General features: G+C 32.9%; 1 protein-coding gene across 1 annotated transcript; it reads left to right on the top strand.

The window, feature by feature from the left end:
- Window positions 1-13,044: 13,044 nt before the first annotated feature.
- Window positions 13,045-16,246, top strand: LOC113778664 (homeobox-leucine zipper protein ATHB-6-like). The gene is made up of 3 exons (XM_027324138.1): window positions 13,045-13,865; window positions 14,228-14,601; window positions 14,737-16,246. The coding sequence occupies exons 1-3, from the start codon at window positions 13,802-13,804 to the stop codon at window positions 15,376-15,378; spliced, it is 1,080 nt and encodes a 359-aa protein (XP_027179939.1). The 5' UTR covers window positions 13,045-13,801; the 3' UTR covers window positions 15,379-16,246.
- The last annotated feature ends 9,592 nt before the right edge of the window (window positions 16,247-25,838 follow it).

Below are 25,838 nucleotides of genomic sequence, written 5' to 3'. Positions count from 1 at the left end.
CAAATTGTCGCAACTCCAATAAAGATGTCCAATAAAAGGTTCTTTTTTTTTTCACTTTCATAAAAGTGAAATGGTAGCCATGGTCCCTATTTCTTAGTTCAATGCTCGTGAAAGAGTATAAAGTTGCAACCAGACTTCAAATCTCAGTGCATCTTGTCTTTCCCTCAAAAGCTCCTACAATCTGCCTCTGCCATGCCCAACAGGAAATTTTTCTGTGACTTCCCTCTGTCATCCAACAAAACATGAAGTATATCTTTGAACTTTTCAATCTTTTTCTGCAATTTTTCGCTTGTACAGGGGTGAATGAACATTAGAAAAGTTGTTATATTTCATTTAGTAACATGGGATTTTGCTGCTTTAAAGCTGGAATATTTTTATAAGTCTATTCCATAAGGATTTACCAGAAAAGTAACTGAAGTTTCAAAGAAATAAAAAGAGAAACTTTAACAGGTTAACTTAAATATTACTCTCATGGGAGCACAAGCTTACAAAACAATCAATGGGAGCACAAGCTTATAAAGTTGGAATATTTAAGCTCTCAAAACTTAAATATTGCTTAAAATTTAAATGGACATTTCTTCTCTGCTAACTCTATATTCCAATCGTCCTGTTCATAACTTCTTGGTTCAGAAATTAGATCGGATTAATCCATTTTTTGCTAGATTTTTTTAACCATTTTTTTAAAAAGTGTGAGTGGAGGTCTCGAAGTCGAAACCTTTCACTTACATTCTCTTTCTCTCTCGGTTACCATCCTCCATTTTTTTACTGGATGAACATAATACATACTACTATGAAATAAAGAAAGCCACAAATAGAATAAAATTCATAACGTCTGGTCATAAACTTAAAATAGGCCCATTTTTTATTTTTCTTTCTTCTTCGATCAGAATTAAGATCAAATTTATCATTGTTTCACTTTTTGCAGGCCCTTTAAGATCATTCTGTAGAAAGCGCAATGGATCTTCTGTCCCACACTTTATGTCATTCTCTGTCCTATTTTTTATTATATTGTTATTTCTCCTACATAAAGACCATGTTTTAGTTTTTTTTTATTTTCTTAAGATCCAATAACTATTAACTGAGTAATAGACAAAATTTAACAAACTCAAAAAATCAAAATGCATAAAAAATGAGATTTTTTATGAATTTTCTGCTGTATTTTTTAATTTTCTATTATATATTATTTTTTTGAAACTGTTGTATTTATTTTTTATTCAATTAATAGTTATTGAATCTTAAGAAAATTAAAAAAAAAACTAAAATATGGTATTTATATAGGAGAATGACATAGGATGTGGGATAAAAAATCCGTTGCGATTAGAAAGCCACTATTGCCGTTTGCCACTTCTCATAAGCTATGAGCGGAGAGGCCTTCCCTGTCTTTCAAAAGCCTCCTAAATGTTACTAAATACCATGCCCTCATTACCCACCACCCCACAACAACAACAACAACAACAACAACAACAAAAGCTAAGAGATCCTTTCAAACACGAAAACGCCTGCTTTTTCAAAAAAAATGAAAGTGAGCAAGTACTGGAACACAAGAAGTCATTGTCAAGATTCTACTTTCCTGCACTTTCTTTTCAAGTTTAGCCTTTGGAGTTGGGACAATGGACACCACCATGAAAATAGAAATCAAAGCTAAAAAGAAAAGTTGCCTACCATTAAGGGGTCTACACTCTACAACAAAAGCCACTCACCTAACCCAGCCTCTTTTTTCCCCGCATTTATTGTCTTTTGTTTTTTACACAAATTTTCCTATGGAATATTGTAGTAGCATCAGATATTCCATGTACACTTTCTCATATTTAGGCGGTCCATAGCGCTACTGGAATTTGCAACTCTAGCTCTGCCATTGATGATTGAACCAAAATCATCCCCCCCCCCCCCAACCCTATCTCTTGAGTGTTCAAAAGATTTTTTTTTCCTTCTTCTATGCGCTTTACTACATTAGTATTATTTTTAGGGCAAAAAAACCCTGTGGTGGTTAAAATTATCCTGGTTTTTGCCCTAAAAGTGTTGCAAGAAATAATCGAGTTCGAGTGGCCAGTAAAAGAATTTCTTTTACTACTTGTTTTTTTCATCGTCTAATCTCTTATAATTACCCTCGATAAAATTTGAAACTGGTTCGAGGTCTTGTGGTCCTGTATTTGAACCATGTGAGACATGTGTGATGCGGTTGCTAGCTGTTGGACGTAGGATTTCAAGTAGTAAGTAGTAACATTTTGAAGATGAATGGCAAAAGTTCTTGGATCTTTCATCAACGTCTATAACCAAATTTACTTATCAAGAAAAAGCCCCCATCAACATGAAGCAGATTGATTCACTTTCATGACAAAAGTCAAACATTATCTTACCTGCTCTGGAATATATATGTGAGCTGCATGCATGAACTAGTTTTGGGCTTGGGGATCGAAGGCTAATTTTCAACGGGATTATGATCCCAATTGCACCATTAACACCTGCTAACATGGAGTTACCAATTTGATAAGCAATGATTGTCGTAAACTACGGGTTTCTGGATCCCACATTAAGCAAAAAAAAAAAAAAAAAAAATAGCCAGTAAGATAGAAAAGGATGTATATTGTTCTTATTTGTGGTTGTATATCTCAAACGCTTGATTTCCGACATGCTTAAAATATTTGCGAGACGTGAAAATTGACTGATGCTGCTGCTTTTCAAAGGTTGGCAAACCGTGGTTAATTGAAGAAAGTTTTGGTAAACTAGGAGTTGTGTCGAAATACTACTGGAAGCCACAAAAAAGTTGTGTCCTACTAATTAAGGAATTAGAATAGCCCTTCTTAACTACTCAGGCACATATAATATAAGTCCCATGAGATACACACTAACAATAATATGATTAATTCGTAAATCAAGTCAATATGTATGACTGTTCCCTTGCCGACTGAATCAAACAAAATGTGTGTTTGTCGGTGTAATGATGGATTTTTAACATAACAAAATCTGAGTTTAGGCTCATGCACGAGTTGTTGATAATCAAAAATCTAATGTTGTCGCATTTGTGAGTAACCCTAAGCTAAAATATGGATGTAAGTTGCTTCGTATTAAATTTGACAAAAGTTCTTCCCCCAGAATAAAAAAAAAAAAAGCCATATTTTACATTTTAAATGTTGATCATAATTGCATTTTCTGTGACATTGTTGTTGTTTTAATAATGATAATGAACTTTAAAAGTCTATAAAATTTAATTTGGCACAAATCCTTATTATAGTGGCTAAAATTAAAATTCTAAGATTTAGACGTTCCGAGTTTAAACACCCTCCCCTCTTAAATCCCACAAGTTTCATGCTAGAGAAAAAACACTACTAGCATATGTGACGAGTGTAAATATGTTATTATGAGTACGATTATATGCAAATTCAACTCAAACCTAAACTCGAGATTTGGACTGAGATGCATCGGTCTCATTTAGGTATTGCAACTTGCAAGTGCTGAAAATTAATGTCTGGACACTGACCTTTCTGCCGAACGTACGGAGGATTTCACAGCGTCCGTGGCAGCAGAGTCATAAAATATCTAATGCCGTGTTGATGAGGAGAACCCAATCATTTGTTTATTGGCATCTCCATCTGTGCATTTCTACCCAATTCAAGAAGCTAACGTGCTTTTCAGTTTCTCAGAGTTTGCATTCGTGGTAAAAATGATCTGGACATTGAAAAATTTTGGCTATCCAAAATAAATAAATGTTATGGATGTGCTTTGAGATGTATAGTCGCAGATACCAATTAATATGTTCCCATGCTCGTTCTCCATGCACCTAGAATTCCATTTCACCCATTCCATATGTCAGAATTCAAGTTCATTCCCTCCAGTTCTTTAGTGCCTGTATATATATGGTCACTGCACCTTTTTCTGACCAGTTGATGGTCGATGCATAAATGTTATGGGGGTTGTTGCTTCTTTTATGCAGCATCTTTTGTTTTCGTCTTTTCCTCTTCCTTTTTTTTTTTTCTCTCTACATTCTATCTTGTCATTTTTTAGGAAGTTACCAAGGCAATTAGGAAAGGAAATATACACTTTTATAAAAGTCCTAAGGTCTTTAAAACTCCGGATGTTTAATTTTGAAGGGGTAAAAAGCAATCATGTTTCTCGATTTAAAAATTTAATGGATTTATCCGGTCTGTCAATTTTACAATCCAAGGCATAAATGGCTAAATACGGCTAAATGCCCGAGAGAATGAGAAAATATACACACAATTGAGATTATCAAAAATTTGAAGTTGAATTTCAACGAAGATATTGGATAGTAAATTATTTGGGATAATTTTTTTTAAAAAAATATTGTAGCACTTTTTTGATGTCATGTATGTGAGATAAAAAGATGATTAAAAATACGTTAATGATACAAGCAAATAAATTTTTATAAATAATTTACTATTCAAACAAGCCCCGGACGTATTAAACTGATCCATATAAAGGATTCTAGTATATTCAAAAAAAATATAACATTTTAGAACGATGGAAATCTTTGAGTCGCCTCGTAAACAAGTGTCTAAAGTTCTAATTTAGTGTATACGGATACGGGGCACAAACGATTGGCACAAACGGTTGCAGGTCATTTTGCACTGCGCGTAACATTGATTAAACACGATGTAACTTTTTTTTCACAGATGCGTATACGGACAGAAAACTTCAATTTCTAGACAGTCGTATTATTTGTTCACGTGAATAAATAAGGCTGTCCCGAGACAATAACAAAAGTGTGTTGCTGTTTTACTGTGGCTTTCGTCCTTTTGAAAATGAGGCAGGCAAATACTTAAAAAGTCTAAAAATTGTTCCAACTTTCAGTGATGAAAGCCAGTACAACCACGTGCTCACGACTCATCTTTTCCTTTGAATTTGTGGGCTCTGGTGGTGACACAACAAATACTTTGGAAATCCCCAGTTCGGAAATCCACAAAGGGTGTTCGATCACATTATAGAAATTGTGCCCCCTCTGTCTTTTCCTCTGAGCCATGCAAATGTTGAAACAAGAGATTACCAGCAAGGCAAAATTTTTGAGTGTAAAAAGTTGAAGAAAATCGCTCAAAATGTCCATCATAATTTGTCAAGTGAATTTTTTTTTGTCATTCACTTTTAAAATGATAACTTTACATTTTTTATAAAATCAAGTCGATAATTTTGATTTCATTCTAGATTTTCAATCACTTTTTATCCTAAATCTATCACCTGACCCCATATGTTGTTAAATAAATGACTTGATTTATATTCATTTTTTGTCCTTAAAAAATAGAATCTAACCCAAAGTATACCCAATTTTTCCTAAAAATGAGATTTGACTCACTTTTTATTCATTTTTGGCATTGAAAAAGTGGGATCTGATTTTTTGTATATTAAATATGACTATATATGGGTCACATGGTGATTTCAGTCTAAAAAGTGATCGAAAATTTATGTTGAAAGCAAATTTTGCTAATTTGAATTTGTAAGAGATGTTAAATTAACATTTTGAAAGTAAAGGACAAAAATATTCATTTGACTAAATGTGGAGAACATTTTCAACCATTTTCCCAAAGTTTAATTTAGATAGGGCCGATGATAGTTAAAAAATGAGTGTTCAAACAGACAAATTTGATTTTTTTAATAGTAAATTGCTTATGCAACGATGTTAATTTGCTTTCTACAATATCGAATTCGACACTACGGTAGAATGCATTCATTCTATTTCCATCAGGTGGAGTTCAGATATATAGATTTTTTAAAAAAAATTCATGACTATTTTGCTTTTGTTTTTGGTTTCTAATTAGGTGATGTGGGCTGCTCAGTGTGATTTTGTGACTATTAGGGTGCGTTTGATAAAATTGAAGTTGAGAACTGAAATCTGAAGTCTAAATTCATTAAATCATTGAATTATTGAGTATTAAATCTAATATATTTGAATGTATATCACATTCAATAATAAATGAATAGCTTATTACTTAATTTTGAAAACAAGTTTTGCTTAAAAAATTCAGTGCCACTTAATTAATTCAGATGTTTAATTTTTTGTTATCAAAACGCGTCTGAACATGTTAAGATCTGAATCTATTAAATTTAGGTGCTGAATTAATTCCACTAGCCAAACAAGGCCTCAATAGGACTGCAAACGAGTCGAGTCGAATCAAGTTTTGAATTTATTGAGCCGAACTCGACTTAATAATAGGTAGGCTCGAGCTCGATAAACCAAGAAAATTGAGCTCGAGCTCGACTCGACCAAGGAAAGGCCAGGCTCAACCTCGAGTGGACAAGGCTCGCGAGCTGTAGCTCGATTTCTGGCTCGTAAGCAGCTCGAATTATCAGCTCGTAACGTAACTCGAATTTCTGACTTGTAAGCAGTTCATTAGCTCGAGTTTCTAGAAATTAATCTAATAAAAACAACAAATAATTATTTTTTCTTAATACATAATAAAATATTAGAGATATATGTAATTTTACTATTAAATAAAAAATAAAATATATATATACTCGAGCTTAATAAAACATATATATTAACGAGTTTAATATTTTGATATCGAATTCGATTTAGTCAGTTTGAGTTCGACTCGAGTTAGATATTGATCGACCTCGACTCGAGCCGCTCGCGAGTGATTCGGTTCGTTTGCAATCCTAGGCCTCAGTCTACCACAGCCAAATTCCACTGGCTATGTTCATATCATAGCTTAGGAAATTAATGCTTGCAACTAATAGTACTACTATTCTTTTGTGCTGGAGACTGTTGAATCAGAAAAGGGAATGAAGTGAGTTTTAACGTACAGGCACAGTTCAAGCTTTATGCGACAGATACTTGGGAAAAATTTCTGTGCCACTAATGGGAGGACGATTGCTAGACTGGTGGTTTTTTGTGTTTAACAGGGAAGATGGACCCAAATTTTCTGATTATTCCTGTTAGTATTACTATTAATTTTGGCACTGAATTTGATGCTTTCCACAATATCTTCATGGTTGTGAGTGCAGATTTTTTTCGGTGCAAATGTTACTACTATATTTGGCTCAATATTTTTAAATTGATTTCTCTTATCGAAACTCCCATCGTCTAATAATAGAGGTTTTTAATTTGGTTTTCTAATTCTTTGCCAGAAGGGATATAATTCACTCCAACTTTTGTTCCAGATAAATTCAAAATAAGGGGACAACTTAACCAAATGAGATACTATTATCAGTTTCAATATGTTATCTCCTGCACATTCAAGGTACAAGTAAGCAAAATAGAGGGAGAGCGGTAAAGGATTGAAGAAGACCAAACCAGTAAGAAGATAGTACAAGAAAATTTGGTTGGACTAGCATGAAATTGTTGACACCAATCTAAAGGCAAAAGGGGCTTCTTTAAGGCATATCCCTTCTTTCTATGAGAAAAAGTGACATAAGAAATATGGGATATTGGAGACAGTTCCAACTTTTGCTGTCAGTTTCTCTCAAATTACAAGAGGAGAAAACAAAATATGCTGATTTCGACGACAGAAGAATCCAATCAACTTTGCAGTTTGCAGTTCCATATTGAGATATTGAATGGTATCGCTGCTGCTTTTGCAGCCACTACTCAACTACCAGCAATCTTGATCTCTGACTAGAGTAAGCTGAGAGAAGAAAGGATGCTATCCATGTTATACATTATACTGGAAGACCCGGGAAGGGTAGGGTAAATCCCATTTGCAAAAATATCATCAAATTTGGATTTAGATTCATTGTATTTTGTAGTCATTCTCAATTTGACAGAACTTATTTTGGCATTTATATAATTATCAAAGTCGAAATGCGATTTTGCCAGGGTATAAGAAAGAGCTAGCGAAGTAAGACTCCTTCATAACTAGGCTACCTAGATTGACTTGGTCCTATTGATAGGAATATGAAGAGTTGAAAATATAATTGTACCCCCAACAGAAAAAAAAAAAAAAAAAGAAGAGGTGGGATAAATAATAACTTAGACGAGAGTGACTAACATGAGAGGCTAAACAATTAGTTAATCTGAAAATAAGGCCAAAACGAAAAACATGTCCAAGAAATATAAATATGCCATTCATGAAAGTCTAACAGTTCTCATATATCCTTAGAAAGTGAACATAATTAAAATGCCCAAAAAAAACTTAGGTGAAGAGTGATAATGCGATAATGACCCCAAATTTCAACCGCGACAAATGAACCCTAAATTAGTAGCAAGAAAAAGATTAAGGTAAAAGTTTCGAGAACGAATGATACCAATTAACTTCTACGAGTGGTAATCAGTAAGGTTTTCAGACACAAAGGGCCAATTTATATGTTTCTCTTTTTGTAATTGAATAACGAGAAAGTTTTTAATTTCTCCCAAAAAAGAATCTGTTGTTTTGCCCCATGTTGTGTAATACATTGGCTAGTTCTAGACACACAGTATATTATCCGTTTTCTATGTAACATGTTCCCTATTCATTTATTTGATGCCTTTGTCTATTCCATAAATATAAAAAATAATAATAATATTATATGCATCTCGTACCGTAAAAGTTGAAAAAGTAATAGTAGTATTCCCATTTTCCTTAGTCAAGGCGGATTAAAACAGTTTATCTAACATTCGTGTCATTATGTCAGTCGCAATTGGCATCCTCTGCCTTCAATGGACTGTTTGGTACTGTATTTCAATGCAGACGCCTGAATCAAGAAAGAGTGAATAATGAGTTAATTAAGAACCCATGTCAATTTGATAACAAGATTTATGAACACATGTGAAACCCAAAGCAGAATATTTTGCCATAATGAGGTTCTTTTAGCAGAGCCCTAATTCTGACATCTTGCTATAATTAATTACCTCTGCCCACTACAAATACAGCTGTTGATGATAGGAATGTTAGCATTGATTTGGGAAGTTTTAAGATTGTTTAAGAGGTTTCAGCTTATACCATCAATACATTGTCCAAATAAATAGTGCCCTAGTAGTTTTAATTCAGCTCTCCAAGTGTGGAATGGTGTAATTTAAAGAGCCCATCTTGCTATGTATGTCTCCTTCCACCATTTAATCATAATTAATGAAGCACGTGAACATGATTTTGCTACTTGTATAAAATACACTAAATTTCCATTTTCAAACTCCAAGGGTTACAAGGCATTTTTTTGTTCACATCTAGTCAAAATCACACCTATATTAGAATATCAATTGTCATCTACTTCCTTCATCTCTCTTTGATAGTTTTGATTTTTTTTTTCACACTATTTAAAAAAATATGAGTTAACTTTATTGAGAGAGTAAATCTAGCCTACTATTTGTTTAAAATACCCTTACATTAATACTAGGAGTATGATTAATTACAACAATAATATCATGAAAAGTCGCACCATCTAAGAGGCATGAATCTAAGCAATTGATGAATAACGTAGGTTATACTCGCTGATAACAAAGTACATTAAATAAGAATATTTTTAAAAAGTTTTAAGTAAATTATATTCTTCAATTAAAAAATGGATCATTATTTGAGAATATCAAAGTGGGAGGAGGGAAAGAGCACTAATTTTACCACCAAAACAAGAAACAAAAAAGATTGCCATTTTCATAAAGTTTTACTACATCCATGGACTTCTTCTGTTTACTTGGGCAAAAATTCCTACGAGTTCATATTGATGCGAATATCCTCGGATACTATTTGCGTGTCTGGTTCAACAGCACAACTATAACGCCACGTAGTTAAATAACTCCTTCATTGAACCTCGAAAAAGACCAACCCGAATTGTAGATTTAGCTTTGACCAAATTACAAGAAGAAAAAGAATGGTGTAAACGGAACTTAATGGGCTAATTACAGTTACATGCAAATTGCAAAGCCCATTAATAGGGGGCAAGTTTTAAGCGTTAAAAAAAAATACATGCTACAAATCCAGCCAATTGGGCAAGCAATACTTATTTAAATTCTTCACCAAATAACAAGAAAAAATGGTTAATTAATTTTTAAAATTTTTTTTTGGGAATAGTGCTTGTGCTAATAGATCAAATTTACCAAGCAGATGCCATCCAAGTCAATTTTTATCTATTCAGGTCTCATAGTTGAAATGCTCTGGTCCAACTAATTCCTTAGAAGAAAAGAAAACACAAGTTGAAAAGTAATTGTGTTAAGCGATTAAGGGCCTCAACCATCCATGCTTTCAATTGTTTGGGACCATTTATTTTCCACACATTAATAAATTTGTCATCTTTATTTACTAATAAATTAAAAGCATCTTCAAACGATAATTGGTTGTGAATATACAAAGATTAATAGAGCAACAAAGATTGACAACCGTTGAAGCCCCCAGCCGTGCCATAAATGTACGCTGTTACTTTCACGGTATGAGTTCAAAGTACGAAATCAAAGAATACGACAGTAATAGTCTTAATTCAAAGCATGAAAAGATTGCCTTTCGGCTTTTGCATTGCCCCTATTTCTTGCACTTCGATTTAGATTAGTATTTGATTAGGTACTTGCTAATTTCCTTACGTAACTCCTAATTTTTGGTCTACATAAATAATTTGATCACTTGCTTGAAAACTTTAGACTTACAATCGTGTCTCAAATGAGGTACTTCCTATATCAGTTGTCACTGACCTCGTAAAAGGGCCATTTATTTGATAAAGATTTGCACCAAATTTGTGTTCTTTTGTACATGGGATGGGAGACCGCAATCTTACCAAGAGAAACGGGGGAATGAAGAAGGATTTCTGAATCGAATCAAGGATTTTCATAATTATCTGATGGGAAAATCGTTCAAAACGTCCCTCATATTTTGCAAAATAACTTTTTTCGTCCCTTGCTTTTAAAAATGAAATTTTACATCCCTTACTAATTCACATTGGTCAAATTTGGTCCCTACTTAGGTTTCCGATTAGTTTTTTTGTCGGAATTCACCACGTGCCTTGCACGTGATCATATTTTAAGGGCAAATTTGTCAAATCAAATTTTATATAATTCGATTCATAATCCCTCACATTTCATAAAATAAATTTTTTCGTCCCTTACATTTCACAAAATGAATTTTTTCATCATTCACATTTTTCAAAATGAATTTTTTCATCTTTTATTGATCATGTGTGTGAATAATTTTTTTTAAATCCATGTATATATTTATTTGATATCACTTGAACAGTACGAATAGCATGTGAAATCAAATAAAGATATATTATACACTATTCGTATTGCTCAAGTGAAATCAAATAGATATATACATGGATTTAAAAAAATTGTTAATTTTTCACTTATATTCATTTTCTTTTACTCGAAATTTGAAAATAAAGAAGACATTTAATCCTAAATATTATCGAGTGTTTATATCGTATTAAATTTGGATAGAAAAAGTAAACAAAAGAAAAGTATGACAAAAAGAAATAAGTGATTGGCACTTTCAAATTTTAATACAATCACAAGACAAGTAATTCAACTGTTGATCTTAAAAGTGTCGAGTAGAAATTTCAGATTTAAATTGAAATTTGTTAGCACAATTATAGAATTCAAGTTAGGACCCATTAATTATTAGATGACCTTATTATACAGCTCAATAAATAAATTATTACCAAAAGAGAAATGTTACAATTATTGAATAGGTTCAAATGGTGAAATCATATAAATATATACATGGGTTTCAAACAAAATTATTAGTTTTAAACCCCTATATATATCTATTGAAAAAGCATGTGTATAACTACGATTAGTATGTTTAGATGAAATCCAATAGAGATAAATTACAAAAGTTATTCGTATACATGATCAATAAGGGATGAAAAAATTCATTTTGAAAAATATGAGGGCTGGAAAAATTCATTTTTTCAAATGTGAGGAACGAAACAACTCATTTTGTAAAATGTTAGGAATGAAAAAATTCATTTTGTGAAATGTGAGGGACTATGAATCAGATTATGTAAAAATTTGATTTGATAATTTTGCTCTTAAAGATGATCACATGCAAGTCACGTGGTGGATTCCGGCCAAAAATTAGTCGGAAACCTAGGTAGGGACCAATTTTGGTTAATGTGAATTTGTAAGAGATGTAAAATTACATTTTTAAAAGTGAGGGACAAACAAAGTCATCTTGTAAAATGTGAGGGACGTTTTGAACGATTTTCCCTTATCTGATTAATATCTATACTAATTAAAGGTTTTAAAACTTAACTATTTGTGTTGTTAGTCAAGTAGTTCAATAGGTTTTTCAGTCTAACGGCACTCGTTAACACACCTAACATTCACTTAACCTACCATATGTATACATATACTAATAATTATTATCTTCCTTTGCAATTATACACTTTCACTATTTAATCTTGCATACCCTTCTTTATATTTATTTACTTTCTCTAATTAATTTTATATTTTAAAAATATAATATTTAAAATATATTTTAACGAGTGCTCTATGGACAGACCGTGTTTCAATAACATTGGTATTATTTGTTAGTTTTTGGATTGTATCATAAATAAATATGCGTTTCCAATCATTTTTTTTTATCTTTTTAATCACTTTTTTTTATCTTACATACATAACATCTGAAAATTTTTATCATAAATAAATATTATTAGTGCTCCAATAGGCAATCATCATTTAAAAAATAACATAGAAAGGAAATATCTTTCACTTGGCAAAATCAATTCAACAAAACAAAAATGAAGACGAAAAATTGGCAAAATCAAGCCTCTGTTTGATCGCGATTACTCGCACCGACCACGCGCTTGTGTTAAACTTTAATTAAACCAGGATCCGCTGACGCCATCCGCATCTTCACCCATCTCACCCACTCCAGCCAAGCCGAGCCATTAGCCACTAGCCGTTAGCCAAAACCCAATTCCCAGTCCACTTATCAGAATTCAGAGCCCATCTAAAATCCTTGAAAATCATCACAGCCCACTAAAAATATCTGCTAAATCGGTTGAAATTACCGGCTATAGACGGTAACCAAGAAATTGCATTTGGGATGCATTTGGCGTTAATTTCATTTCATTTCACATTTGGCTCCAAATTGCAAGCCCACACCTAACCCCAGTCAGATTCTAACCCTTGTAAATCTGACCCCAGTTGGTTTATTTAAAGACAGTAAGGCACACAAATTCTGAAGGCCAGCTGGGCTGTGAAGATCTCTCTTTCTCTCTCTCACCATTTTCCCACTCCCAAAGTGCCTACCCCCTCCTCCCCTCCCCTCTCTCTTTTCCCTTACTTTTCTTTTTGTAGATGAACAGTCCTAGACCATGTTCATCAGCCCCCCTACTAGTCTTCCTACACTGCTTGAAGTGATTGAGTAATAATTATGTAGAGAGAGGGGGTTGGGAGGGAAAAAGGGAAACAATTGATTACTTCTCCACTGGTTTCTTTCTTTCTTTTTTTTTTTTTTGTTTTGGGGTACTCAATTTTCTTGGGTTTCAGTTAGTATTTTTGTTTGCCTCCTTTTAATGGGTTCAGAGGTGGGGGGAGTAGTAGTAGAGGAAGCAGTAGTGTTTAAAAAGGAGAAAGATGGAGTGTCCAAGAAAGTTAATGACTTGCATGTTGAATCAATGTTCTGCATACAAAACTGTGCAAGATGGGCTGCTTGTGGAGCATATGATGCCTATTTTGGCTCAGTGTGATCTGTGCTAAATACTAATCAGTTTTGTGACTTGTGACTATATCTCTATCTCTAGCTCTCTCTCACTCTTGAGTCTTGACAAAGTGCGTACAATTGAGAACATCCCACCAATAAAAACAACAAAAGTGTAATTGGGGTGGTCTGATTCTGATCTAAAACAGATCTGATTAGAGTACACCACTAAGTCACTCACTGCTCACTACTTCTACTACCATTTACTTCTACTGCTTCCATTATTTGAACAACTTGATCAGTCATCAGTCATGAAGAGACTTGGCAGCTCTGATTCCTTGGGTGCTTTGATGTCTATCTGTCCAACTTCTACAGGTGCTTAGCTAAGCTACTTTGTACACACAAGACTTGTTACAGTGCTTTCATTCAATTTCTTTTTTCCTTTTCCAAAGATTCAAATGTACCAACTGCATGTCTTCCTGTCTCTAATCTTCTTCTTTCTGACATTCAAAATGAAACCTGTTACGCCAAACAGCAGATCTTTTACATGTTTTAGTAGTAACTTTTCCATACCTAAACTACTGTTTTCACTACTATGGTTTCTCTTCAATCTATCTTTAGAAAATTCTAGTTTTAGTACTAGCTCCTTTGTTATGGGCAGCAAAAATTTTTTTTTTTTTCTTAAGATTTTTACTGATTGTTGGTGCTTTTTTTTTCCCATTATTTGGTCACTATAGATGAGCATAACCAAGGAAACAGCCATGTTTACCCAAGGGAATTTCAATCCATGTTGGAAGGCTTAGATGAGGAAGGCTGTGTGGAGGAATCTGGCCATGTCCCAGAGAAAAAGAGGAGGCTAAGTGTGGATCAAGTCAAGGCATTAGAAAAGAATTTTGAGGTTGAAAACAAACTTGAACCAGAGAGAAAAGTTAAGCTTGCTCAAGAACTTGGTTTGCAGCCTCGACAGGTTGCTGTTTGGTTCCAAAACCGCCGCGCTAGGTGGAAAACTAAGCAGTTGGAGAGAGATTACGGCGTCCTCAAAGCCAATTATGATACCCTCAAACACAATTATGAGAATCTCCAGCATGACAATGAAGCTCTGATCAAAGAGGTAACCCTTTTTTTTTTTTTTTTTAAATCGTACTTGCTCAGTTCCATTTTTATGTGTTGTCCTCGATAATATACACACGAGATAGAAGAATAATTTTTAGCTTTTCTCTCTCTCTCTCTCTCTCTTATTATGTAGATTCGTGAGCTGAAATCTAAGCTACAAGATGACAAAAGCGAAGGCAAAGTTTTAGTTAAAGAAGAGGTAATGGTGTCTGAAAGTGATGATGATAAGGCGATAGATCATCAAGCAAAAACATCAATGGATGATGTTCTAGCTGAATGTGATGAAGATGATGATGCAAATGAGCTCAACTTTGTTGAGAGCTTTAACAGCAGCAATGGAGTAATGAATGGTGCCTCAATTTTTACTGATTTTAAAGATGGATCGTGTGATAGTGACTCAAGCGCAATCTTGAATGAGGAGAATCTCAATAACAGCAGCAGCAGCCCAAATGCTGCTATTTCTTCATCTGGAGGAGGGGTTGTTCTTCAAACAGTACCCCACCAGTTCTTGATATCCAATGGAGGAGGAGGAGGTGGTGGTTCTTCATCAACAACCATTAGTAATGGATTTCAGTTTGGTCATGACTCAAAAGCAGCAATTCTTGGAGAAGCTCACAAATCATCATCATCAGCAGCAGCAGCAGCCGCATACCAGCCACAGTTTGTGAAAATTGAGGAGCACAATTTTTTCAGCGGTGATGACTCATGCAGTACCTTTTTTTCAGATGATCAACCTCCCACTCTTCATTGGTATTGCCCTGAAGAGTGGAATTGAAGAGAAAAAAAAAAAAAAGGAAAAACCCTGGTCCAATAAAAAAAAAAGAAAAGAAAAAAAAACCACCCTTGGGGAAAAAATAATTAATGATACTTGAGACAAGGAGAAATCAAGAAGATATATCTCAATTCTGAACCCATCCATGCCCACTTCCAAGGGGAAAGAAGTTTTGTATAGTGGTAATTTTATTTTAGTTGAATATGATCATGTAATTAATCAAGAAGAAGGTCTCTTCATTGTACAAAAATGAAGTTACAAATGCAGTTCCATCAGGATCCAAGATTATGAGTGAGAGAGAGAGAGAGAGAGGAAGGGCATGGGTAGATGACAGAGATGACATACAAAGTTCACGTGGGGTTGTAGTCAGACAGTGTAGAGGTGGGAATGGAGGTGACAGAGAAAGAAGCGTGTGGATTTGGGTAAAAGCGGCCTTGGCCTTTGTTTGGGAATGATTAGGTAATAGGTTTGCCGTAATTTGATCAACATTTTCACACGCTCCTGTGCTTTTTGGCTTACCATTGGAGAAAGAAAGAGAGGAAAAAAAGAAGGGTTCCACGGGAGATGTAAATTATGATGAATGATGGAGAATTCCTATGATGGTGGAAAGTGGTAAAAGGGTTCCAAGGGAGATGTAAATTATGATGAATGATGGAGAATTATCATATAGGAAAGTGGTAAAAGATGGATTAAAGTAGTAACATATTATTATTATTAGCATCTTCTATATTATATGTTATCCAATGTTTAAGCTGTCTTTGCTACTTGTTTAAGTGCATGAAAGAATAAGCAAAAAGACTCATGAGCCTCGTGAAACCTAGCTTCAAATTACGTAGTTCTTTAATAAAAGAAGCTTAACATTGCCTGCTGCTGTTTTGTGTTTTGTGTTTTGTGTGTTGGCCTCTACTCATATTTGGTTTCTTGCCCTTGTGCCTTCTTTCGGTTATTTTATTTTGTCTAAAAGAGAAAAAAAACTAGGGTAGAACAAATATAGGTCTCTTTCGATTGAAGATTATGTGAGAATTTTTTAAAAAAATAATATTGCGTTATTTTTTATGATGTAATATATATAATATAAAAAATAATTAAAAATATATTAAGATAATTGAAAACATTTTTATAATGTAATTGAAAATTTAAATTATTTTTTTATATACTGGCAATATATACACTTTCACAGTTGAATACATGATACGTAATATGAATTTAAATTTTGAAATTCAAATTTTACATATATGTGTTATGCATCCAACCATTATATAGTATATACACTGTCAATGTATATAAGATTTATTCAAAAAAAATTTCAAGTTAGCTTTGCTATTTTTTCAGGGCCGCTATATGAAGATATGATTATCCCACGTCTCATTTGCAAGAGCAATTTCTTTTTTTTTTAGAAGCCCAACCAAAGGAGGAGGACGGTAATGGTTTTTTTAAAAGAATTTATTTGGCTGTGCACGGCACAAGAAACAGTAAAAAATAATACAATAATAAAAAAGAGAGTGAACACTTGAATTAGTTGAGTTTAATGGACTAACAAGAAATATATATACTCTTCCCAAACTGACGTTTGAATTTGAGTAGGTTAATGTAAAATGTTCTTTTGGTCCCATCAATACGAGTGTAAACCAACAATTAAAACAGAAAAAACAATGCAGTAGGATTCATTAGAGAAGAAAACTGTGCTACTACAGCATGTTAGATAAAATTCGGGAAGTTCAAAATTTTTCTAAGAACTGTAAAAACTTGTGTTTGACACATTACTATTTTCTTGATACTTCATATGTGTTCTACCTAAATTTTTAAAATTTGTAGACATTTTGACCATTTATGTTTTTTGCCAGATATGAGGCTTATAAAATTTTTGCCACCTTTAAATTATATAATTGATTAGTAATCAGGCTTAACCAATATTTTGCTTTAAAGTTCTAAGTACATATTCACGTCAAAAAATTACAAGGAATTACATTGATTTGAATACTTCGTGTAGCAAATAACTATTCATTGGCTCTTTGTTAAGAATTAAGAGTACTCGTTAGTACTGTTTTGTATGGATAGAGTATTATTCCAAATAATTATTTAGAATAATTACTGTAGCACTTTTTGTGATATGATGTATGTGAGATAAAAAAATGATTGAAAATAAAAAAAGGTAGATTGAGAAATGTGTTTATAATACAAGCGAAAAATATAAGCTTAACCAATGTGTTTACTGTAGCACTTTCGTCCGCTGCATTTTCCGATTTCATATATTTTCCCCCTTCTTTGCCTCGTGCTAAATCATCACAAAAGTGTAGTCAATTCACACATAGATAAGACAAACAACAATTTGAAAAAAAATGTATGTAGTGTAATAACTACACTTTACATATACATATATACAATTTTTGTCTAGGTCTTAAATGGATCCAATTCATTGGTTTTGCTTGGTCAAACTTTCATTACAAAATATTTATTAATCATCTTAGATGTTAACGATTTAAGCAATCGAATCAATTTTCTAAACCCTGCACCTACAGTAAAATTTTAAAGGATGCGCGATAGTGCACCATTTTGGTTTAGAGATACAATCCTCTCCTTCTAGTCTCTCTTAGAGCAGTTTAGTTCTCCCTTAATATAGTATGAAGTAGGAGTAGGAGTTGCAGATTTGATTTTTTTTTTTAAAAAAAAAAGAAACAATTTTCTTAGATGAAGCCCAATATTTTGTCACCAACTTCTAGTCATTCTGCAAACAATTTTGCAGTTATCCTACAACGATGATATTCAACATACAAGTATGAGCCACTAAATTCTTCCGCTCTACATCATCCTAATCTTTTATGATTATTTATATCTATCATTTTCAAAAAAAATGTTAAACCAATGAATTTTTCTGATAAAATGCTTTAGGTCAAAAAAGGCCATCAATTTCAGCCCAATTCGCAATGTTCATGTAGCACTCCAACCAAAATTAAAAAGAAATAAAAATAATCCTATGAGAGGTTAATCAGCTTGTAGGGGGGGAGGGATGGGTTGGGTGGTATGGGGGGAGAGAGTGTAAGCAAGAGGTCTCGGGTTCGAATTCTTCTACTTACACTAAAAAAGAGAAAAAAAAAAAAAAAAAAAAAAAAACATGTCAACCAAAACGATATATCATTAGTTCAGCCCAAAATCTCATCATATCGGCTTTGTGTGGGGATGTGTCAACCGACATGGATTTATTTGCAGAGGGAAAATTCAACTGTTACATTATTATACTAACATAAATCATTTTAATTAATAATACCAACCTAATCATGTTTGGAGATGCCTTGAACTTTTGGTTAAGCAGGGATTATTTTGTAGTTTAAATTTGGAGTTGTGTTGCCATTTTGCAATCAGATCAGTATCTGTCTTTGGAATCATATCTTGGAGCATCAATAAGCTAATGTGCTAATATGGTAAACAAAGGCCGATGAATCTATCTCTGAGTCATACATAATTGTTAATGGAGAAACAACTTCTATACTTAAAAGGAATTGTTTTAAGGTGCAAGAATTGTATACGTGATTAAGGTAAAAAAAAAAAAGAGAGAGTCTAATTTACTGAATAATGATGCCTATAAGATAAAAGAGAATCATATAGATGACTGTTTTAGTCACAAGAAAAATTTCCAAATATAGTTAGACATAAGCTCTTGATTTTGATTTCTAACCGGTTTATGTTTTGGATAATTTACGCTTCAAAAAGAAGAAACATTTCCCATAAAAAAAAATGTTTTCAGCTTAACTCTTCTTGTAAAGAAATATTCTTTCAAATTTGTTGAACTTGAAATATACCCATCAACTGTTGTTTGCATATTTATTCAAAGAAGATTTTGAACTTTTTCAATGCGTTGTTTATTTCAAGAATGAAAACATATTCACGACTCGAGTGCCCATTCACAGAAGGGGAATTAAAATCGATAAATTACGTTAACCTCTTGGACATTTTACAGTTCATTTCAAGCTAAAAAAAAAAAAAAAAAACCACCCTCAGGGTTATTCTGGCCAGTGGCCTGTTATATGATCATATTTCCCCCGATAACATTACTAAAATAGTAATTATTATATATTGTGATGTCGAAAACTAAAAATCCAAGGTCCTGTTCCAATTGTAAATTTTAAGAATATTCCTTCGACACCCTTTTATACTAGTTATCTTTTGATCTCAGTATATTACTTCTCAATTTTGTCGATGCAAAAAACTTTGGGTTAATTTTATTTTGCACCTTTAAATTATACATAAACTCTCATTTTGGTTCCTAAACTTTAAAATAAAACACTTTAGTATCTAAACTATAAAATTTGCTCCACCTTAGCCCCTCAAGTATGTAACTCATTCCACCTTAACCCTTAAAATATAAAATTATTTCTAGTATATCCACTTAAGTCTAAAATCTACTCAACTTCCTCAATGATCTTAATTAAATGGGGCAAAATTTATAATTTAGGGACTAAATTGTCTCATTTTAAAGTTTAAAAACCCAAATAAGAATTTTGGTATAATTAAAGGGCGCAAAGTGAAATTAGCCCGCCTTGGGAAAAAAACTCATAAAAAATACAGTCCAAATAAAACTCAAGGGCCTTGTTTGAAATTTTTTTTAAAAGAAATTCCATAATACATCTCCCAACCACATTTAGCATGTCTTCAAAAAACTGATACAGTATAAATATAAATACATACATATATATATATATATATATTTGTCTCTACAAAAATTGTCAAAATTCCCAAACAAACGCAATCAAAGGATTCATTACAATAATAGTCTTTGACATATTATGAGGAAAAATTGTACAGCCTTGTCAACCACTTCTTTCAAATATTCTAGCAAAAAAATCGCCATTACAACAGAAAACTTTAATTAGTCCAAGACAAGAAAATACACAGGATAAATTTACCCATAGAACGTACTCAAATCACCTGTGATAGAATAAAAACTCAGATTGATCCTAAAAACTCTGGAATGACGGAAGAAGATCTCAACAAAATTAAAAGGAATGCCAGCTGAATTAAGTGCCGTCGTGGAGAGAAGAAAAGGAAAAGACACAGATAATTAAAGGGAAATTTAAAGAGGGGTTGGGACATGAAAAGTAGTGCCACATGATTGGATCCCAAAAGTACGTGTGTCTGTTTACAGCCGCAGCTTTTGGCGCATCATTTCGTACTTAGCTTTTTGTGTTAAAAGTTGGTACCTACACTAAGAGACATGCTAGGCTGCTCTAGCATAGCATAATGTGCTTAGTATATACATATATTTTTTAACTTTTGATACTATGGAAATTCAATTAATAGTTAAGGTTAAAAACAAAAAAATCTCTGTGATATACCTAGTACATAGAAAAATCTTCCGTGATTTCAAAATATACAAAACGACATCTCATATCTTGAAGTAAATTATAAACTAACAGAATTCGTTAAACTTAACAGAATCCGATAAACTTAACGAAAAATTTAACGGAATCCGCTAAACTTAACGGTAAATTTAACGGAATTCGATAAACTTAATAGCCGAGACGGTCATTTTCGTTAAGTATAACGAATTCTATTAGTTTACAATTTAATTCAAAATATGAGGTGTCGTTTTGTATATTTTGAAATCATAGGGGATTTTTCTGTGTATTAAGTATATCACAGAAAACTTTTTTGTTTTTAACCCTAATAGTTAATAGTATGTAAGTTTCATTTGAAATTGGTTCAGATTAATTGTGAGGCATATTTTTAAATAAACAATTTATTATATTTTTACATTTTTATTTATTGCATTGTATCTTCATCTATTATATTAGTTCATATATATTGCATCGTGCAATTAAAAATGGTGATTTATGGGGTTCTGAATCCCTACTAGCTACAAGAGTGTGATGCAAAAAATTAATTCAAGAAACAACCAACATTCAAGCCAATCTCAAAATCTTCCACATACATGACGTAAAAGGAGGCATGTCTTATCTTGCAAAACCTAAGTTCAACGTAGCTTTTGATGAAAATTAAAAGTGAATTTGAGAACTTTATAGTTGCCCACAATGTAAAGAGTCTTCTTTATTGGACGCCATTGGGCAATTCAGGTTCTAGTCTAGTCACTTTTTTCAAATAACCTTGATCTATTTCACTTGTCCATTCTTTGCATCTAATCACAAACTAATCAAGTCTCATTTGTAAATGACAGAAGTAAAAGTGGAAGCGAGGTGCCAGTGGAGAACTTTTTATTAGATTTGATTTATTTGTCCTTACAACGTTGAAAATCTTCTGTTAAATCCTGGGATAAACACATCTTTCAAATCACTTTTTTTACTTCATACACGTTAAATCGCTATAGTACATTTTTCTATAATAACTTCATAGGCTAGCAATCTGAACGGACTCATTTTGTGGGGCTGTGAAATTTTTTTTTTTCTGATCACTATTTAATTATTGGAATTCAGCCAGATTTTGAGCCATTTTTTTTTCAATTTCGAAAAAGCCGCCTATAGAATGATAGCTAATTGGCATGACTAGGGTTGCATAGGAATCAAGTCGCTGGAGTCTGAATTCTACTCGAGTTCGATCAATATCAAGTTTGAGTCAAACTCGAGCTGATCAAGTTCGAATTTAAAGATATTCAGTTTATTAGCTCGCAAGCCGATTCGATTATATATATATATATATATTATTTTAATAGTAAAATTACATATATATTCCTAATATTTTATTATTTATTAAGAAAAAACTATTATTTTATTCATTTTTTAAAAATAAAATAATTATTTTTTAAGTTTCAACTCGAGTTCGAGTTTTATATTGAGATCTTGTTGACTCCGAACTCGAGTTCGAGTTTCATAAAATTAAATTAAAACTCGATTTGATTAGGTTAAAATTCGATTCGATTCGACTCGTTTGTGTCCTAGGCATGACTTTTAAATAAGCAAAGCAGTAGGAAAAATTTGCTTCCATTTTTCTGTATTTGCAAATTGTAATCCATCCCACTCCCAGCTTGTTGCCAGGTCTCCGATTCGAACCTTTGTGGCCTCTTTTTCAAACTTATATGGTCCCACTTTCCAAAAGCTGACCCCACCATCCCGGGGTCTTTGGTGGGGGCATGTGATGTGGGTCCACGATGTATCAAAGAAGTCGTCATCATGATAGTCAAGTCGCAGACAAAAATAATTTAAAAAAACACCACAAAGTTGAAGGTGATGGATGGAAAGTAGAGGAAGGGTACGCGTCAGAGAAATTTTTTTTTTAATCAAAACCCCTGTTTTATTATACTTTTGAATTTTTTTGTTTACATAACCTGCTAGGTGACAGCTGAGCTTCTATGGTGATGGGACAAATTCATAAAAATAGAAAATTAAAAAAAAAGGCCATTGTTAATTAATAGGGATAATTTCAGAAACCTCCCCTAGGTTTCGTGAAATATCACTAAGCTCCTCCCACGTTTTCAAAACCCCCTGTTTCGTGAAATATTGCTGCTAGGAAGCCAAAACTAACCGTTGCCTTCCTAATGGTCATTCACCTTTCTCACTTGCAGTCCAATTTTCATGCATTTCACACTTTGACCCCCTCACTTTTTGCATAGATTTTTTTTGGTCAGCTTAAGGGTATTAAGGGAACTAAAACACTCTCTCTCCTCCAAAATGCGTTTTCTATTAATACTTTTTGGTTAGAGGGGCTGACATTGTTAACAAAATGTCAATTTAAAGGGTGGTAAGAGAGATTTTGAAAACGTGAAGGGAGCTTAGTGATATTTCATGAAACCTCAAGGGAGGTTTCTGAAATTATCCCTAATTAATACTAGTAGAATTTTGCTGCTACAGCATATATACTATTGTAGTAGTACCAAATCATCATGTTTGCCCAAACCAATCGGTTAAAGAATCCGATTATTCTGTGATGTTAACAGCTGTGGTTACCCGATCCATTAAAGGGTATCATGCTTTAGAAGATGAGAAAGTAAGTATTAGGTCCTTGATTCTATTACATCATCTGCAAATGAGATTTAATTTGGTCCCAACGCACAATGATACTGGTATAAGCATTTGACAATTAACGGACTAATTGTAAGTTTTGCATTAATTATTATCAGCTAATGTACGCGCGACATATAACACGTAAAATTGTTGCAAATGTTACTAGGAACAGGATTAAATTGTGTGTACTTGGACATGGCAGAAACATTTCCATTTTCTATATCAGAATTCTAGTTAATTTGACATATATGTTTTGCTTTTTCAAGAATAATTATGCGTTGTTATCCCAATGTATATAAAGTTGCATGTCTCATTAGTGAAGAATGCGTCAATACCCAGATAAATATAATTCTTTATATTCAAAAAACAGTAGTGAAGAGTTATAGGCTCCAAATGTTTCAAGTTGGGCAGCATGGAATCTATCTGCTGCCCCATGTATCATTTTGTATTGCTTTTGCTAGAAGAAATTAATTAATGGGTGCTTCGAGCCCCCACTTCTAGGTAATTAGTTAAAAATTACGCCTTTATTACCTTTTTTTATTAGAGTTTTGATTAGTTTATATTCATCATACAAACCCCTTTTTCCTATTTTATTTGATAGTTCCAGGCAGCTAGTAAAGAAGGTGGCATGCTCCACTTCGTTCAGTTCACTCATTGTTCATACGATGATGTTTGGGCTCTTTATACATTGCAAATGCTTCTCTCTTTTTCATAGTTTAGCTTTTTTATTAACTTTATCTTTTTGTCCTATGGCCTTTTGTGCATGAATGGAATACATGTCTGCATATTTTTTAGTAATTCCGACCATATATATATGTATGTATATGTATATATATATGTATGTATGTATGTATATGGCAGAAATTATTATGTTAAGCTTGATTTGTAGGGCAAAAGAATAATACAGAATTAGCATCATCCTTGCACTTGTACCACTTAAATGTTGATTGATATTTTGGATCCATCATCCATGAATGTTGGATTGATGGTACATTGATATGTACATTTTTTTTTTGATGATTTTGTGTACATTACACTTGGCACTTCATTAAAACCATAGTTTATTGGCGATCAAAAGGGTTGAAGAACCAATAACAAATATTCTGTATCAACTAGGGTTGTAAATTAAATCTTTAGATGGTAAGTAAAAATCAATTGTTCACCAAGAAAGTTAGAAGAAGAAGAAGATGATGATGATGATCATATTCAATTGGCACGATGCTTGAGTTTTTTCTTGTATCATCAAATTCACAATCTAGTTGTCTTTATAGTAGTATTTGAGTTTTACATGAATATGAAGATTGCTTTACTGATAATATTATCATTATGCGTATGATAATGACACACATAATCAAGATCATGTTATAGAATTTGAATGGGGAAATTTCTTCTGAAAACCCCAAAAAAAAAAAAAAAAAAGCAATGGTAAATTGATAACGTTATTAAGTACAGGGAATCTTTGGATACGCTCCAAGATTAGCTTTGGCGTCCTCTTTGTTTTATGTACAAAGTAAATAGCTTCTAGAAGTAGTGGTTAGCTACTGTGGTGAACTTGTCATACTTGAGGGACAACACAACGGCAGTCCGTATAACCTATTCCTTTTCTTTATTTCATAATCTTTTGTTATTTTATTGATTCAAGATTTGTATCTACCCACAGAATTGATATTGCTAATATCATGTGCTACTACAGTATGTTAGACAACTTTATTTGTATAAAATGATGGCACCTACCCTGGTTTTTAACTTTTGTATTCCACTTAACCCCTAGAAGCTTGGAAATTGCTTACTTTTTTTTTTTTTTAAAAAAAATAATACTAAGTGAGAGGTTTTGCATTCGGAACATTCGATTTACAATCTCTTTCGTTTTATCACACAACCCAACTCTTCTCTAGAAAATGCTTACTTTAATAACCTCGTAATTAACCTTGAAGGACTTGCGATCAACTACATTTGATCTTAGCCAAAAAGGATTTTGCGATCACCTGAATTGAACTGATCTCATGCCTTCTCGAAACCATTTTCAGAAGACTTTGTGAAAAAGAAGAAAAAGTGATGCCCAACTTTAAGTTTAAGTGACTGTTGGTACATCAAAAGTGAAGCTCCGATGGTTGTGCTTGGAAATTATGTTAATTTTGCAACTAGGTTATACAAGAAACAAGTATCATCATAATTTAATTTAGCCAAGAACCCATCTTGCCATATTATAAAATCTTCATATCTGAATTTGATTAGGATGGAAAAACATTTGGCGTGACCAATTGTGTGACACAGGCTAGTACATTAAAATTAAGTGTTATGTCTACACATTGACTAACTTATGTTAGTACATTATAAACAAAACAAAAAAAAAAAAAAAGAGGAGTCACGACCGAGTTAACCAAAATAATTATAATCAAATCTCTGAGCTTATTAGAATAAACTTGTAGTCATTACTAATTCTGCATCTGCAGAAATGCAGTGTGTACTAAGTAATTACCTAGTTTTAGTTCACAATCTGATCGAATACGTACT

The sequence above is a fragment of the Coffea eugenioides genome, chromosome 7 (assembly GCF_003713205.1).
Source record: "Coffea eugenioides isolate CCC68of chromosome 7, Ceug_1.0, whole genome shotgun sequence".
Lineage (NCBI taxonomy): Eukaryota > Viridiplantae > Streptophyta > Magnoliopsida > Gentianales > Rubiaceae > Coffea > Coffea eugenioides.
Note: the sequence above shows the minus strand (reverse complement) of the source record. Positions and strands in the feature narration are given on the sequence as shown.